This window comes from Pogoniulus pusillus, chromosome 20, assembly GCF_015220805.1.
Source record: "Pogoniulus pusillus isolate bPogPus1 chromosome 20, bPogPus1.pri, whole genome shotgun sequence".
Lineage (NCBI taxonomy): Eukaryota > Metazoa > Chordata > Aves > Piciformes > Lybiidae > Pogoniulus > Pogoniulus pusillus.
This window is the reverse complement of record NC_087283.1, coordinates 157,208-173,298: the sequence shown is the minus strand read 5'-3', so window position 1 is coordinate 173,298 and position 16,091 is coordinate 157,208. Positions and strand designations below refer to the sequence as shown.

Genomic DNA, 16,091 nt, shown 5'->3' with positions numbered 1-16,091 from the left:
CCATCTGCCCAAGGGAATTTTAAAGGTGTCTTGGGATGGCTTTTTTTGACCACTTCTCCAAAAAACCCTGGACCAGTTACACTGAACACACAGGTACAGATGGCCTGGGCAGCAGCCGGGGATGGCAAGATCCTGGAACTGTTTCAAATTAACAACAGCTAAAGACATTGGAAAGAGTGTCAAGCATTGCACAAATAGAATTAATGATTAGACAAGTGCTCCTCTCAAATTCTCACACTTAGCAAAGAAAGTTTCCTTTCTGCTCCATGAACAGCTAAAAGGTTTGCCTTCAGTCTCCCGCTTAAAGATAAACATCTGAAGCCCAACGTTTGTCTTGCACTGAAACACTTGGGTGTTTCAGCATGTTTCTGTGTACAGGAAGTACATGTTCACTGCAGACCGCTGATCTAAGGATTACAAAGAAACACAACAGGCATTACACATTGAAAAAAAATCAAATATTAACTTCATTAAACACAACACTGAAACACTGAACAACACCCAGAAAAAGCCCACTGGGGTTACTTAAGAGAGTTGGCAATAGTTATGATTTCCTAGCAGGTAATACCACTACTTATACAAAAATCCAGTGTCTCAGAAGCTAGCTAGGAGAAACAAAGAGCTTGAAGGATGATCACTTGCACTTCTGTGCTGAAGGAGAAGCTAAAAACCAAAACAATTTTGAGCACTGGGGGAGGGAGAAAAACAAACAAACAAACAAAAAAAATACACAAACCACAAGCAAGGCACTGGAAAGTAACCACTAGAGGTGTTCTGTGTGCTCTGGTGCTTAAGGATTCTACATAGCTTCAGGACATTGTCACAGGCATTAATCCAAGGCAGGTTAACTACAATAAGTTACAGAGCACTTTTGTTGCATCCAGAATCAGGGGAAAAAAATGGAAAAAAAAAGAATACCCCCCCTACACTCCTCCAGCCAACCAAACAACAGCTTTTAAAGGGTTAGGTTAGAACGGGGAAACTGCCAACACCTTGGCAAGCAATAGCAAATACATGTCATCGTGCAAGCACCAGAGTCAGCCTTTTGGCACAAAGGGACAACATTCTTCTCTGGTGTAAATGTCTCATTACAAAGAGACACCAAGATGCACTGCCAGTGAAGCAACATTTCAGCACCAGAACATCATCAGTGCATCAGACGCCAGTGCTGGCAAGTCTAGTCCACAGCATGGACTTTGAGTATGTCCCAGTCAAGTAAGAGATCGACACAAACAGCCTTTCTGAAACTAATTTTCCTTTATCAAACGAGCAGGGAAAATGGATGGATTAAACAAAGAGCTACCAGGCAGAGAAGTCTAAATAAATGGAGGCATCTCCTCACAGTACGAGGTAACAACTGAAGAACAGAATGCTCAGGAAACAGCAACTCCACAGCCACAGACTCACCGAGAAGCAAGTAGGCCAGACAGCATCACACCATTTCACTTCAGCTGTCAGGTATGACTCCTTTCCTCACCTGCAGCTACATTAAAATCCCAACTCAAACACTGCTGCGTTGTGTGCAGGGATTTTAAAACCAAAGCCACCAGCTTCCAGGACACCGAGCATCTAAACTGAGCACTGCTTGAAAAGGGAGCATGAAGAAGTGTGCAAAATGGGCAAGAGTTACAATCTCACCACCTTTGCAAAGTTCTGAGGCTTTTTTCCAGTGACAAGGCAGGCTGTGCTCTTCCTTAAAGAGTGCTCCCCTTGTAACACCTGACACCTGCTGGCTGTTGCTTTTGCCTTTATCAGGCACCAACTGACAAGGTGAACCCCCTCTGCTAGTGCCTGGAAAGGGCTCTTGAATTCACCTGTACCAACACAGCAGAGTGTTCAGTCACTTCCTTCAGCTGAGTAATGATGAAAGCCAACAATGCGAAAGGTTAAAAGGTGACTGCTGTGGTGCATTTTACTAAGAGAACTCCTTAAGCAAGGAATTAAAATAGACAATATCTTCCACTATCACCTACCAGGAGCTGGGCATTTTACCTTTTCTCCACAGACTAACTTGCCCCCACTATACACTTTAAAAGCCTCTCTGGCCCTAGTTCCCACAGTCCCAGCCACTGCCCAGTTCAGTTGCTTCCCCACACAAAACGTGCATGACTGCAAGTAATAAATACCAAACCCAACAAACATTAACCTTTATTATTAGTGACTAATGACAATAGAGCTATATTTATACATTGTGCCATTGCCATTTCCCAAATTAAAGTTGAAAATTAATTTTTACCGTTTAATCGGCAAATAGCTACACTGTTTATACGCCAGCACACAGTGTTTGCTTCTGCACCCCCTTGGAATTTGAACTTCTCGACCTCTTCATCTCTGTATATGAGGGGCAAGGAGTATTCTCCCATGGCTGTAAAATGCCATTTCTCTTGTCCTTGAAGAATATAACAGTAGAATCCCTGAACTCAGTGTTTACTTTTGCCTTAAGCAGCCAAGGAAAAGAAGGACTGCCAGCAAAGTTACAAATCCTTTAACGAGCTTATGGCATCCGAGGAAGATTAACCCCTAAAACGAGACAATAAGCGAGATACTTTTCCATTTTCATAAGGAAACACAGGCAAAGTCAGGTCAAGTCACTGGCAGAGACATCTACCAAACACATGAAAACAAACAGGCATTCCAGGCTAACAACCTGGTTGCTGGGTGAAAAGCTCCAGCAACATATTTTCAATGTTGCCTTTACTGCATCTGAAGAAACCAAGTACAGATGGGATGCAGAAAGAAAACGCACCTGAAACCATCCCGAGACCCCTAGAGATGACACCCTCCAGCACCTTTTCACCGAAGCTGCACGAGGCTTCTGTCCCCTTTAGGTGGTCTGAGAATTCCAGGGTGATGCTGTGAAAGGCGTCAATTCTGTTTTGAAGGACAAAGACCCACAAGGATTTCCTCCCCCTCCTCCCCCCTCTTCAGACTGGTTATTTCAAGAGTCTCGGCAGCACTTCACATAAAACACAGGGCTGAGAACTCTTCATTTCAAAACCACCGGCAACAGAGAACATGCAAATACATTACACACCTGCTTCCAAAGAAGGCATCTGCAGTGATGGATATGGAAGAATTAGCTTGTTTAATCCTACACCATAATTACTGTATTCTGAAGTCCTCGCTGAAGAAGTCAAACAAGTTGATATCCAGCTTTTCACAGGCTAACTTTAATTCCCTTTATCCTAAAAAAAGAACTTTTCTTCAACCATGGCTCAAATAGTAATTTTGGAACAAGAAGTTAGCTACAGAAGAGCTTCCCTGGAAGCTTAATCCTATCTCTGTGATGACTGAACAAGAAAAACAAAGATAGGAAAATGTAATACAGTGAGCAAAAGAGAGTTTGGCTTTCTTTTCAGTATTGGCATTGCTTTGCCATCTCAAGTCTCGGAGAATTCACAGCACAGGACTGGCTCAACCAGCACAAAACAGTCGACAGAGCAATGCCAGCCTGTGTTTTCTGCAGAGTCTGGTTTTAGTCGCAGATTTACACCAACATTACAAAGGCAGAATTCCTGATGATCTAGCCTGCATGCTTAAACAAAAGGGCAAGGAAAGACCAACGAAACCAAACCGCAGTGTCAGATTGCACCAGACTGTAGGGTTTTTGATACTCAAGTCCAACAGTTTGGTCTTCCTCCCAGTACTACTATTGCTCATGAGGCATTATCTCAGCAAGATACAAATCTTATCAACAGTGACCGATACCGGTAAAAGCTGAAAGATTTAACAGAGATGTTCCTTGAACAAAGTCGACTGCAGTTAGGCTGATCGCGACTGACTGGTTTTGATGTGGCAGAGGACTGGAGCTGTACAACTGCATGGCAAAAAGCAGTGAAAGGAAACACCATTAACGGGTTTTCTGCAAGTATTTTAGGGATGCTTAGCCAGGAAAAGAAGCTGCCTTTTCCCAGCATTCTGGCAGCCCTACCTTTTGGCTGGAGATAGACCTCTATGAAAAGGGAATGGAATTTTTCACTAAAGCAGGACTTTTCAGCATTTCGAAGAAACGCATCTGAACTGCAAGCGAAAGAAACGTAAGCTTGGCTACTCAGCTGCCTCCAGCTTCATACGAAATGAAGGAAAAAGTTCTGCTACACCTTGCCAAGATAGAAGCATCAGCTGCTTTGACAGGATGCACCAAATATCTAATCAGGTGTTTTTAGTGCACCGATGCTATGACAAGTCGCCTTCCCGAAGTCTTTCTAAATTAGAAATAGGTAGGTACCAAAATCTAATCTGCCTCTTCCCATCCTGCTGCACTCTCACTGAGCGACACCCTGCTCGGCACTAGACAAACAGTCTCACAAACGGAACAAAGGCTTTTTTTAAAGATAAACTAATTTGACTATTGGTTTACCTGTGGCTCCAATCTCGAAGCTTCTTGGCTGAGGATGGGTTTAATGATTGATTACCTTTTATAACCTCTGTACTTAAGCTGCTGCTGTTGCTTCTGCATATTCTGGTTTCAGACATGGAACTGTCTTGCAGCCCAGCAGGCTGGTGAAGCTAGCAGAAGAGCGAGCATTACACTGTACAAAGACTCCTGGACCAGATTAACACCAAACCAGTAAACAAACAAAAAAATCAGTAAGGTAAGTGAGAGCATGCATTGCTAAAAGACAATGATTCAAACCTTCTGAATACATGACTGAAGAGAGGAGCTGGGCACAAAGTTGCAATAAAGTTCAGTGACCCAAGCCCTGGCTTCCTTACGTGTGCGATTTTATCATGTAGATTTAATCTTAACAGCTAGATTTAGGGTCATTTATTTTAAAAATCCTTAATTCAGAGCAGAAACTGGATCTGGATGCCTTTATCACCCAAACGTTTCTGAAGAGCAGCAGTAGCAGTTAGGTGTTCTGTCAAGGCAAAATGCGACAGGTTTTGCAGCCAAGAACAGCTGGATACCAGCCAGGCTGCCAAAGGGTGGCACATTCCCAGCCTCTACAACTGCTAACATGATCTGCTCTCAGTCACTGTAGCTGTGGGGTCTGAGCAGAGACTTTTGACTGGATCAGCTTTTGAGAAGCTGATGAATTTCTTTCAGTATGTCAGGTTGCATTTTGTTCCAATACTATGTGAAACAAGCAAAATCCTCACCAAAATACCTCAGTGCTACATTTGAATTTGCAAACAAATGTCTGTTTTCTCATGATAAACAAGAAAATGGTCAGAAGACATTCAGTCGGAGAAGGCTGGTGACTGAGGCAAAGAGCTGTTAATTAGACAATTACAGCAGACAGCACTGGGATCAGCAGATACTTGCATCTCCAAGGAACTGAGAGGAGGCCCAATTGAATGAAGATCAGAAAGAAACTGCCCAGATAAGAAAAACGCTTTTAGGAGAACGATTAAATCTGTCTGGACCTCTGGAGGAATTCAAAGCAGGGACTAGCTATAAAACCTAGACTGCTCCAAGAAGGACATCCTCTCAACTGAATGTAGCTTCAGACAGAAGACATCCAGACCTCCACTGCCAGGTGGGTACGAGGAACTCCCACAGCATGTCAGAAAAACTCGAGCAAACAATACAGCAGACTGATAATTTTGCTTTTATTTCTCCAGGGATTGCCACAAGTAAGCCAAATGGGTGAAGAAAGCTTGAGGAACAGAAAAGGAGAGGATGATGGAAAAGATGAGAGACAATCCATTCAGAGCCATGAACCCCAAGTCACAAACCTACAAAAGCAGGCAAACCTTTTTCTTTTTCCTCTTCGGTCTGCACCTGTGCAGGGGGCTGGCAGAGGGAGGCAGTGGGGCTATCCATCATAGAATCAGTCGGGGTTGGAAGGGACCACAAGGATCATCTAGTTCCACCCCCCCCTGCCATGGGCAGAGACACCCTACCCTAGATCAGGCTGGCCAAAGCCGCATCCAGCCTGGCCTTAAACACCTCCAGGGATGGGGCCTCAACCACCTCCCTGAGCAACCCCTTCCAGGCTCTCACCACTCTCTTGCTGAACAACTCCCTCCTCACATCCAGCCTGAACCCCCCCATCTCCAGCTTTGCTCCATTCCCCCTAGTCCTGTCACTCCCCAATATCCTGAAAAGTCCTTCCCCAGCTTTTTTGTAGGTCCCCTTCAGATACTGAAAGGCCACAATAAGGTCACCTGGGAGCCTCCTCTTCTCCAGACTGAACAGCCCCAAATCTTTCAGTCTGTCCTCATAGCAGAGCTGCTCCAGCCCTCTGAGCATTCCAGTGGCCCTTCTCTGGACACACTTCAGCATCTCCACAACCTTCTTGTAACAGGGGCTCCAGAACTGGATGCAGTACTTCAGGTGGGGGTCTCACCAGAGCAGAGGGGGAGAATCGCCTCCCTGGCCCTGCTGGCCACACTTCTCCTGATGCAGCCCAGGCTCTGGTTGACTTTCTGGGCTGCAAGTGCACACTGCTGGCTCACGTTGAGCTTCTCGTCCAGGAGCACCCCCGAGTCCCTCTCCTTAGGGCTGTACCTGTGCACATGGATCGTACAGCAAAAATTACTTGTGTCCCAGTTTAGCAGTCATGCACTGAGGTCTCGACATGTGGTTAGCTACACTTCAGGAAACTGAATATGGTTTTGTATTACTTTTCTGATGATTTCAAAGCTGATCCAAGTGAGACTTTTTGTTCCACAAGTACAGAGGCTGAAGTGGTTATTCAGCTCACTGCTTTAGCAAGTTTTGTGGCCATTGCCCCTAACAAGAAGTCACTAGTACACAAGTGAGGATTTGTCTCCTCCAGAAAGTCAGACACTGTAGCAAACAGGTGTGCCACCTGCCTTCAGAAGGCAGTGGAATTCCTCTCTGAATTTCTCTAACCCAAAAGGACATTTGCTATGTGCTTTTAGTTTGGTGCCAAGACTGGGAAAATATTGATGTTATTAGACTAACAGGGAAATCACAATGGGCCATAATGCTGGGGTTTGGGTTGTTTCTGTAACAGATGAGTCTTGAGTTTTAGTAGTCACTAAAAAGTCAAAAGAACATGACCTCTTCACACCTAACAGCCTCGATTCCTGCGCACTAACAGCTGAAGTGAGGACAACTGAAAGACAAAAAAAACCCCAGAAAGCAAATTTTTGACACTCAGAAAATGCCTAATTCCTCAAGTGCTCATGCAAAACCATCAGCATTTAATCAGACTGAGGTGTTAGAACTGACCAGACTGTCTCCTTTCATTTCAAGGTGGGCCTCATCAGTGGAATCTGCATGATCGTTGGTACAATTATTGGCTCAGGTATCTTTGTTTCTCCAAAATCAGTACTTGCCAATGCTGGAGCTGTGGGACCTTGTTTAACCATCTGGGCAGCTTGTGGCATCCTTGCAACATTAGGTAAATGAGTCCAGACAATCTGAATCTTTGCTTAAATCTCTGTATCTGTTGTTTTTGCATACTACTATCTTCTCACTAACTGGCCAATGGCACCTAGATCAAATCTATGGCACCCTGAGTGGAGCAGGACTCAGGCAAAGCTTCAAAATGTTGTATAATAATGTAAAGCACACTTTCAGCTCCCATGGGAGCCAGCTGAGCTCTGCTTATTTCACTCACTGTAACATTTTTCCACTTGCATCAAAACACAGGTTTTACTGGCACTGAGCTAGGCACTTCTGCATGTTTTTTGTGTGAATATAATTACAAACTGAAATGCACCACAGAATGTTTCAGTGCATCTGAAGATTTCTTTGGGCATTGGGTCAGGCACACAGCACGCACAAACCCCCTTAGTGCAAAATGTCAGCTACAGCAAGAAACCTGCGTCACCACACTTCAGAGCAAGTCTTTTTTTTCAACTTTCCAAAGTAGGTCAGTCAGGGCAGTTGCCACCTCAATGCTTCTCATAGTGTTGGTTTCCTAAACAGAAACCTACTATGAAACCAGAAGGCCTGTTAATGCTTAAGTATTAAACAACATAACTGGGTAGCATCCCAGTTGCTTACAAGTAATTAAACTTCAATTTGCACTGTGTATATGAATTTCCTTCACTCTTCTCCCTAATGAAGATTGTCAATCCCAGTCCCTAGCCAGTCCCATCTTCACAAGCATATGAACTAAACCAGCAACAAATCTTTTTCTTCTTATTCAGGTGCACTTTGTTTTGCTGAGCTTGGCACAACGATCACCAAATCCGGGGGAGAATATCCTTACCTCATGGAGGCATTTGGCCCAATTCCAGCATTTTTGTTTTCTTGGACGAGCTTACTTGTCACAAAACCCACTTCCTTCGCCATCATTTGTCTCAGCTTTGCAGAATATGCATCAGCTCCTTTCTATCCGGGTTGTGATCCACCCCAGGTTGTCATCAAGTGTCTTGCAGTGGCTGCCATTGGTAAGATTTATATTTTTGAAGACAGAGATAAACTCCATAACTGTCGAGCAGTTCCTGTTTGGCTCCAGTGAGGGCATCTTCATGACACCACCAGCAAGTGAACCTACACTGAAAGCAATGGAAAACTTGGAAGAGTGGAGCAAGCCCTTCCCACAGGAACCAATTCAATGAGCTTTAAAAAGAAGAGGTTTCAAAATGGCTGTTGCTAGCCTAAGTTTCTTTTATTCTTTAAGATGCCTACAGCCGTGTAATGCATGTTTATATTCATCAGGAAAGAAATTAAACAGAAAGATATTAATTCTGCATTTGTCAGAATGCTGTAAGGCTTGTTAAAGGTACTACTGAAATCTTAAAATAGGAAAAACAATTCTCTGAATTAAGTTATCCAAACCCTACTATATTAAAAAATTGCATTAACAGCACAAATAGTAGGAGGGAAAAGCAGTACAGTAAACGGGGGGGGGGGGAAGGTGTTAAGAGACAGTCCTTCTTACAACCCTGAACCTGTTTAATGCATGATTTCCCACGTTCCTTCCAGTGGTGATTACAATAGTGAATTCGCTGAGTGTCAAGCTGGCAAGCTATCTCCAGAATTTTCTCACAGCTGCTAAAATGATCATTGTCACAATCATTATTGTAAGTGGAATCGTTCTCCTTGCACAAGGTAATTCTATAGACTTTATTTGCAAAAACTGTTTTAGCTTCTGCCATGACCATTGAACAATTTCCCACCAACTTAAGCAGCACAACGTTATGAGTCTCTTTGGTTTAGCTGGGGATCTTTTGGAAACTACAGTACCTGGAGAAGGGCTAGGAGCTGGAAATGCAGCACCAGGGGTTAGTTAATAAAAACTGGTATTATTTTAACAGCGAGGAGTTTTGAAACATGAAACTTGTTGGAATGCTTGTTTTTCTAGAGGGAATGAATTTCAACACTCAGCAGTGATGTCTGTCTGATTTGCAGGAAAGACTGACAACTTCAAAGATTCTTTCAAGGACAGTAAAGTTTCTGTGAGCTCGCTCAGTCTGGCATTGTATAACGGACTATGGGCATACGACGGATGGTAAGGTCCTTGCTAGCCCTCACTGCTGCAGGTAACAGCCTGCAGCTGGCTTGTCCTCCCCTGCAGAACCCACAGCTAGTACCCGAACTGTTAATCGCGCCTGAACGAAGTCTGGAAAAGGAACACCAGCGCAGTTCGAGCCAAGAATCCCCAGAGCAACACGTGCCCCCTCCCCACCAGACCCTCGGGGGGCTGCCTGTTAGGGAAAGAATAATGGGGTTGTGCTTGTGGGTTTGGGGTTGTTTCTAAACCACAAAGGTAAAGCACAGTGATCCGAGAGATGACACCTGGCTTCAAGGGCAGTATCTCACCTCCTGACTGCCCATAACATTGCATCAATGTCTTTCCTTCCAGGAACCAGCTCAACTACATCACAGAAGAACTTAAAAACCCTTACAGGTAAAACTATGCAGGAAAGCAGTGTTTCTAACGACAAACCTCCAACACTTGATAATTTGGTACAAGCAGGCAGACATTTTGGTTTTGTTTCTGTTCATCTTAAGCAACAGTTATTCCAGGTTTGATTACTAAACAGACAAAGCTAATCAGCACCCATTACAGGCTTTGTACATTCCCATAAATTTGATTTTCCTTTTAAAATTCTGATTTCCATGGCTCTGCAACAGACAGGTAAATACACCTGAAGTGCATAAGAATTAAGAACCCAGTGTGCAGTGACACCTCTACCAGTGATAGGGCAATGCTGATGAAGTCTTACTTTTGCATCCTTCAGAAATCTCCCACTATCTATAATCATTGGAATCCCCTTGGTTACAGTTTGTTACGTTCTGATAAACGTTTCATACTTCACCGTAATGACTTCAACAGAGCTCCTGCAGTCCAAGGCGGTTGCTGTGGTAAGCCACTTCATTTTCTAATACAGCATCTGAGGAAAACTTTGTACACGAAAGTCATGAGCAAAAAAGGAACCTGTACTTGTTCTTAAGACAATTCAGTTGTCTAAGCTGTGTCACCTTTTCCCTCTGCAGCTCAGAGGTTGGCTGTTTTCTGTAAACACCAAGAAAACGGAGAAAAGATAGCATCTGAGTGCTGCTCTGCCCTTGGCAGTGTTACTGGAGATAACATCGAGTACTCCACAATTCACCGATTCCTTAATTCTTGCCTTTTTCCTTAACAATGCTAAGAAATCTCCTTTCTGCATTATTGCAAGGCATGTTCATATAGACAACGTTAAAGACACTATCAATCTCTACAGTCTCACCAAATACATCTGTCCCTTGGGTTCTACTTGCCACATTTTCCGTGGGACATTTTCCTCCAAATTGTTGCATGGCCTCTTGGCAATTTTCCCCTAATGTTAGTTTTTGGGGAAAACAAATGGTCCTACTATTGGACAAAGTGTGATGATACAGCAAAACCATAACTCCTTATGCTTGGCTTACTGAAAAAAGTTAACCACTCCTCTATTAAAAACCTAAATCCTGCCCAAAAATATTTTAACTGGCATTCATTTACAGCATCTTACCACACCTAGATTAGATCTAATCCACCCTGCAGCAACAAGTAACATACCACAGGAGAGGTGAAAACTGCAATGTAGAGGGGCCTCAGCAAGTCAGTCTTCTCCTCATTCACCCACCAGGCCTGGGTGGCCCAGCTGCCATGTGTCACTCCCATGTAGCCCCAACTCAGATGGTGCACATCAGCCCTGTGCTGCAATACTGCCTGTCTTCTGGGTTTGCAGGCAGAAGTCCCCAGAGCAGCTGTCTGCCAGAGTTAAGTTCTGTACATGTTTCACACCTGTATCCCTGTGTTCCCTACAGATGTGGCATCCCCAGCACCACAACATTCCACTCTAGAGCAGTTCACAAACTAACCCAGGCCTGCACTTGGCAAGTGTTACCTACACAAAACACACAACCTATTTTTATTTAGAACCCACTTCAGATACCATTTATTGTACTTTGTACAAGGCTTCAACCTCAAATACACCAAAGAGTAGTTGAAATAACAAAAATTACTAATTTTAATCCCATACTCCAGACATTTGGAGATAGAGTCCTTTACCCAGCCTCTTGGATCGTTCCTCTCTTCGTGGCCTTTTCTACAATTGGATCTGCTAACGGGACCTGTTTTACTGCAGGCAGGTAAGCTTCCATCCTGTGGGGCTTAAAATTAACACTTTTCAAGGATGGAAAAAAGTCACACATTTGTGTACCCATACACAGCTTTGAGACTAGGAAATCAGGTCTCAATTCAAAGCAGCTACATCAGAAGGTTTTGTCAACTCTCATTGCATTTAAAGCAAAGACAGTTAAACTAGCAGTAAGAACCTGAGTACACCATAAAGGCAACTGGAAAGAAGCTCTTCCTATCAATGTTTCCATTTGCTATCTTAAAATATTTGAAGTTTCAAATACATCTGAATGGGACAGGGCCACAAAGGTAAGTTCTTTGACAACCTTCTGTCGATGTAGCTTTTTTGGTATGAAGCAAATTTAAAAGGAATACATTAAAAGGGAAAGTGGCCAAGGTTTCTGCCAAATGAAGTTTGCAAACTTATTTTTCTGACATTAGTTTTAAGGTTACTGCTTAAATATTGGTTCAAAAATTGTTTCAAGCTCACTGCTTTACTACTGGTTGCTTCCCCTGATCTCAGTCTTCTGCAACACTCCTTAACTGTCACCCTGCTTCAAAGCAAGCAATGATGAAGCTGCAGTCAGATGTAGCCACACAACAAAGCAACTCCGAAAACGACCGATGCTCAATTCTCACTTTTTAAAGCACCACCACTTAAACGCCAGGTGCCAGGCTAACCAGACTGCCTTGTTTTTGTCTTGTCAGACTTGTTTACGTTGCAGGTCGTGAGGGGCACATGCTGAAGGTGCTCTCTTACATCAGTGTTAACCGTTTAACGCCAGCGCCCGCCATCATCTTTTATGTAAGTGTTCCACATACGGGAAAAGCCCCCAGTGACACCTGCCTTCACCACTTCTTACCAGCAGTCCTCACACCTGTCTTAGGCTAGGAAAGAAAACTGCTAAATGCACACTGGGAAGGAAGACTACACAATCCCCTCAGCTTCGCACATTTTAAACAACAAATGTTTATGAATCCACAGCATGAAACAAATGAAGAAGTTAAAGTAATGAGCAGGGAAATCCTTTTTCACTGGATGCCTGAAAGCAAGCTATCACTATATCCTAGATCCTCCCTGTAAGAGTGCATTTAAATCAGAGCAACGACAGAGTCGTCTGTGAATACATGGTAATACCAATTTAGAGTATCTCGGGTTTTTATTTTAGCCACTTGTTTTGTCAAGGTAAAACAAGATAACATTTAGAATGCAATTGCTCTGTTGATTAAAAATTTAATTAATATCTCTTAAAATAGAATTAAGGTTGCACACCAAAATAAACACCTGATGGCAGGGTGCACACAGGGGAACGCATCCAAAATGTTTAAGCAACATTTACAGATGCACCCATACTGACACAAGTAAATTGCAGCCGCCTTCTGTAGCAGACTACTGATTTCTGTTTTGGTTTCAGGGGGCCATTGCCATTATTTACATCATTCCTGGTGACATTAACACACTCATAAATTACTTCAGTTTTGCAGTTTGGATATTTTACGGTTTTACTGTTCTTGGGCTCATTGTTATGAGGTTTACAAGAAAGGAACTCAGGAGACCAATAAGGGTAAGTTCAGCATTCAGCATGGCTTTTCCTCCATTCCTATCAATACTGTCACAACTCATCCTAAATACCTGGATATTTAAATCACCACCTTTGGGAGACCCCTTCCCCCCAACTCCCTTTTACCTGAAATACAGCCATTAATTGAAGCTCTTGGGTCTAGTTTTGCAGTAGGACAAAGCTCGTAAGGGCTGGGAAAAAATTAGACAATGTTTTGTTTCACTTGCACAGACCACAGGCACAAAACATGTTCAGGTACAGCAAACTGCAATCAGCAGACTACCACTGAAGAAGTACCCAAAAGTAAGACCTCAGGTCACTGTACTAGACTCAGCATCCCGATTCATTAAAACGCAAATTTTCACCCTGTAATTTGCACCACAGACAAAGGGATCTTGGACAAGGATTTAGCAGAAGAGGTTTCTTTCGTTCTTAGTCTTGTTACTCTTTTGAGCTGCTCTATCTAATTCCAGAAATCTTAAAAAGGAAAACAATGTGAAAGGACAAGAAAAGATTCTTCTTTCATACGTACAATTTCTGCAAGCACACCAAAAGAATAACCAAATAATTTTGTGCCTTGTATCTTGCAGGTCCCCATTGTGATTCCAGTTGCAGTGACGTTAGTCTCCATTCTGCTGGTGCTGGCACCTATCGTCAGTGCACCTGAACTGCCCTATTTGTACTGTTGTTTATTTATACTTAGTGGACTTGTAGTTTATCTACTGTTTGTTCACTTCAAATTCGACTGGCCCCGGAAAATATCAAGTAAGTATAACTCAGACAGCCAGCTCTAAACTCTGCAGATCACTGCCAAGGTTTCAGCTGTTGCACTGAAGCTTGCTAGATGGCCCACCCCATCTCAGTCAGCAGAGCAAGGCACGCAGGGAGGCAAGTTTCCAGACAGAGCAAGGGGCCTATTGTGAGCTTTCCTACAGATTGCATTCTACTCCTCCTGTGAACAAAATGCCTGGATTTCATGGAAAATTAAAACTCAAAAACAAAACAAGCAGTACACCACTGCAGCTGCTGCAAAGAAACTAGTTTGTGGAGTGAACAGAACCATTTTACCTGTGAGTTGTGTCCACTGTCTGGATTTCAAAACATTGCTTTAGCCATAAACTAAGCAGACATACATCCTTCTGCTGCCTGCCCTTAGTTCAGGTTACCAACTTCACTGTACTTGGAGAAAACATTAACAGCACTAAGACCAAAAATAATCACAGCACTAACAGCTGATACTGTTCTCTCACAGAATCTCTTAAACATTTTTTTTTCCTCCTCAGAGCCCATCACTATGCATCTTCAGATGCTTTTGGAAGTTGTTCCAGCAGAGGAAGCTACTGAATGAAGGCTTTTTTATGTAGCAGGTACTTGAAGTGCTACACTGATGGAAGGAGAGTCAGTTTAGTTTGGCACACATTGATACCTTTTAAATTGTTATGCTCATACTGGTGTATTATTTTTGCACCACTTTAATACTTGAAAAATGCTAAATTTGTTGGAATAAAGTATTTGAACCAGATCACAGTATCTAGTTGAGCTGTTTCCATTGTTTGCCAGTATTATAGAATAGAATCACAGAATCATTAAGGTTGCCTCATCTGCCTTTTCATCCTGGTTGGGTGGTCTGTAACAGACTCCCAACAGGTTATCTGCCATGTTGACTTTCTCCCTTATCCTTACCTATGAGCACTCGACCTCACCACAATCACTGAGCTCTGTACAATCCAAACACCGCCTAACACAAAGAGCCACCTCACCATCTCTTCTTCCCAGCGGGCCTGATGCCACATGATCAAAGAAACCAAAGGTTCAACAATGGCACCAGCTTTTTAGCCACTGTTCATTGGGAGCATCTTCCTCTTCCTTTCAGTGTTCCTCCCTGCCACTGTGCTCCTGATAGTTCAACCAATCACCCCAGTGGCATGAAGTCCATTTTAGTTGTCTTTGGACTTCTCTCCACAACCTCATTGTTGCCAACCTGCATAACCGACAGTGGGTAATGGTCAAAAGGCTGGACCAGACCAGAGTTTCCTCAGGATGTCCCTAATGCCATCCCAGGCACGCAGCAGACTGCCAAAGACAATGGGTCTGGTTGGCAAATTGGGCCCTCTGTGCCCCTCGGAAGAGGATCACCTGTGTCAATGACCCTCCTCCTCAAGGAAGGCACTCACAATGTGTAAGGCTGACTCACCCTAGGCATCATCCTGGATGCATCTTCACCTCAAGCTCTCTTTTCCTGGCCCTCAAGTTCCAGAGTCCCAGATCTGTTGTGAGGGCACCACAGACAAAGGAGACAGATGATTTGCCTTCTGCTTTGACTGATCCCAGGTTACTATAAATTACTACTGAACTGCAAGATCTTCTGGATAGGCACAAATTAGCAGTTTTACTGAAACAGTATTCTAAAAGGCCAAAGCCTTAAAGCTAAGCAGACAAGATTTTATTGTGCATTTTCAAAAGTGAAAACAGATTTAGGTAAGTGAGAGGGAATGAGAGCATTCGTGAGAAGTGAAAATGGCAAATTCAAAACAAATAACTGCATCTACTACCACAGTGCTTGTTCCATAGGAGTTACCACAGTGAGCTGCACTGTGCAGTGTTTCACACCATGCCAGCACATCCCGAGACATCATTTCTTGATGCCGAACTGGCAAGCATTGTGCTTGCCAACAAAACTATAACTGTATGAATGTGAGGCGTATGGTAGAAAAGCCATGTATCAGGACCTGTGAAAGCTCAAAAACTACCAACTACTACTGGCACAGCAAGCTTGCTCATTGAGGACAAACTAGCAGGCTCTGCAGTTACAAATAAACCCAACTGCTTCACAGCCCAAGCTTCATCATTGTGTTGTACTGTTTGGATGGCACACGTGACTACTAGAGCCAAGCAGCCATTTCAAAACAGGCAGAGGAAAGCATACACACTGGTCCTCTATGGAATGCTGCTTCAGATCCCCAGAGCCCAAAGGTAAGAGTTTCTTCACTGCTTCCCTCCTGAAATCAAGGACAGGTCTGCCACCTCCATGCTTAAATCTAACAATTTCAGT

General features: G+C 43.4%; 1 protein-coding gene across 1 annotated transcript; it reads left to right on the top strand.

Annotated features, from left to right (window-relative positions):
* Positions 1–1,548: 1,548 nt before the first annotated feature.
* On the top strand, positions 1,549–14,561 carry SLC7A9 (solute carrier family 7 member 9). The gene is made up of 15 exons (XM_064159858.1): positions 1,549–4,220; positions 4,473–4,595; positions 5,167–5,483; positions 5,569–5,694; positions 7,172–7,319; positions 8,074–8,316; positions 8,855–8,980; positions 9,281–9,380; positions 9,735–9,779; positions 10,114–10,237; positions 11,385–11,488; positions 12,186–12,282; positions 12,893–13,042; positions 13,630–13,804; positions 14,323–14,561. The coding sequence occupies exons 4-15, from the start codon at positions 5,590–5,592 to the stop codon at positions 14,385–14,387; spliced, it is 1,482 nt and encodes a 493-aa protein (XP_064015928.1). The 5' UTR covers positions 1,549–4,220; positions 4,473–4,595; positions 5,167–5,483; positions 5,569–5,589; the 3' UTR covers positions 14,388–14,561.
* Positions 14,562–16,091: the final 1,530 nt, after the last annotated feature.

Bases quoted from the DNA above. Each gene is read 5' to 3' on its own strand.
- SLC7A9 (XM_064159858.1), top strand. From the start codon at position 5,590: ATGGGTGAAGAAAGCTTGAGGAACAGAAAAGGAGAGGATGATGGAAAA. The intron at 5,695-7,171 runs GCAAACCTTTTT...TTTCATTTCAAG, and splicing joins TCACAAACCTACAAAAGCAG to GTGGGCCTCATCAGTGGAAT. The intron at 9,780-10,113 runs GTAAAACTATGC...TGCATCCTTCAG, and splicing joins GAACTTAAAAACCCTTACAG to AAATCTCCCACTATCTATAA.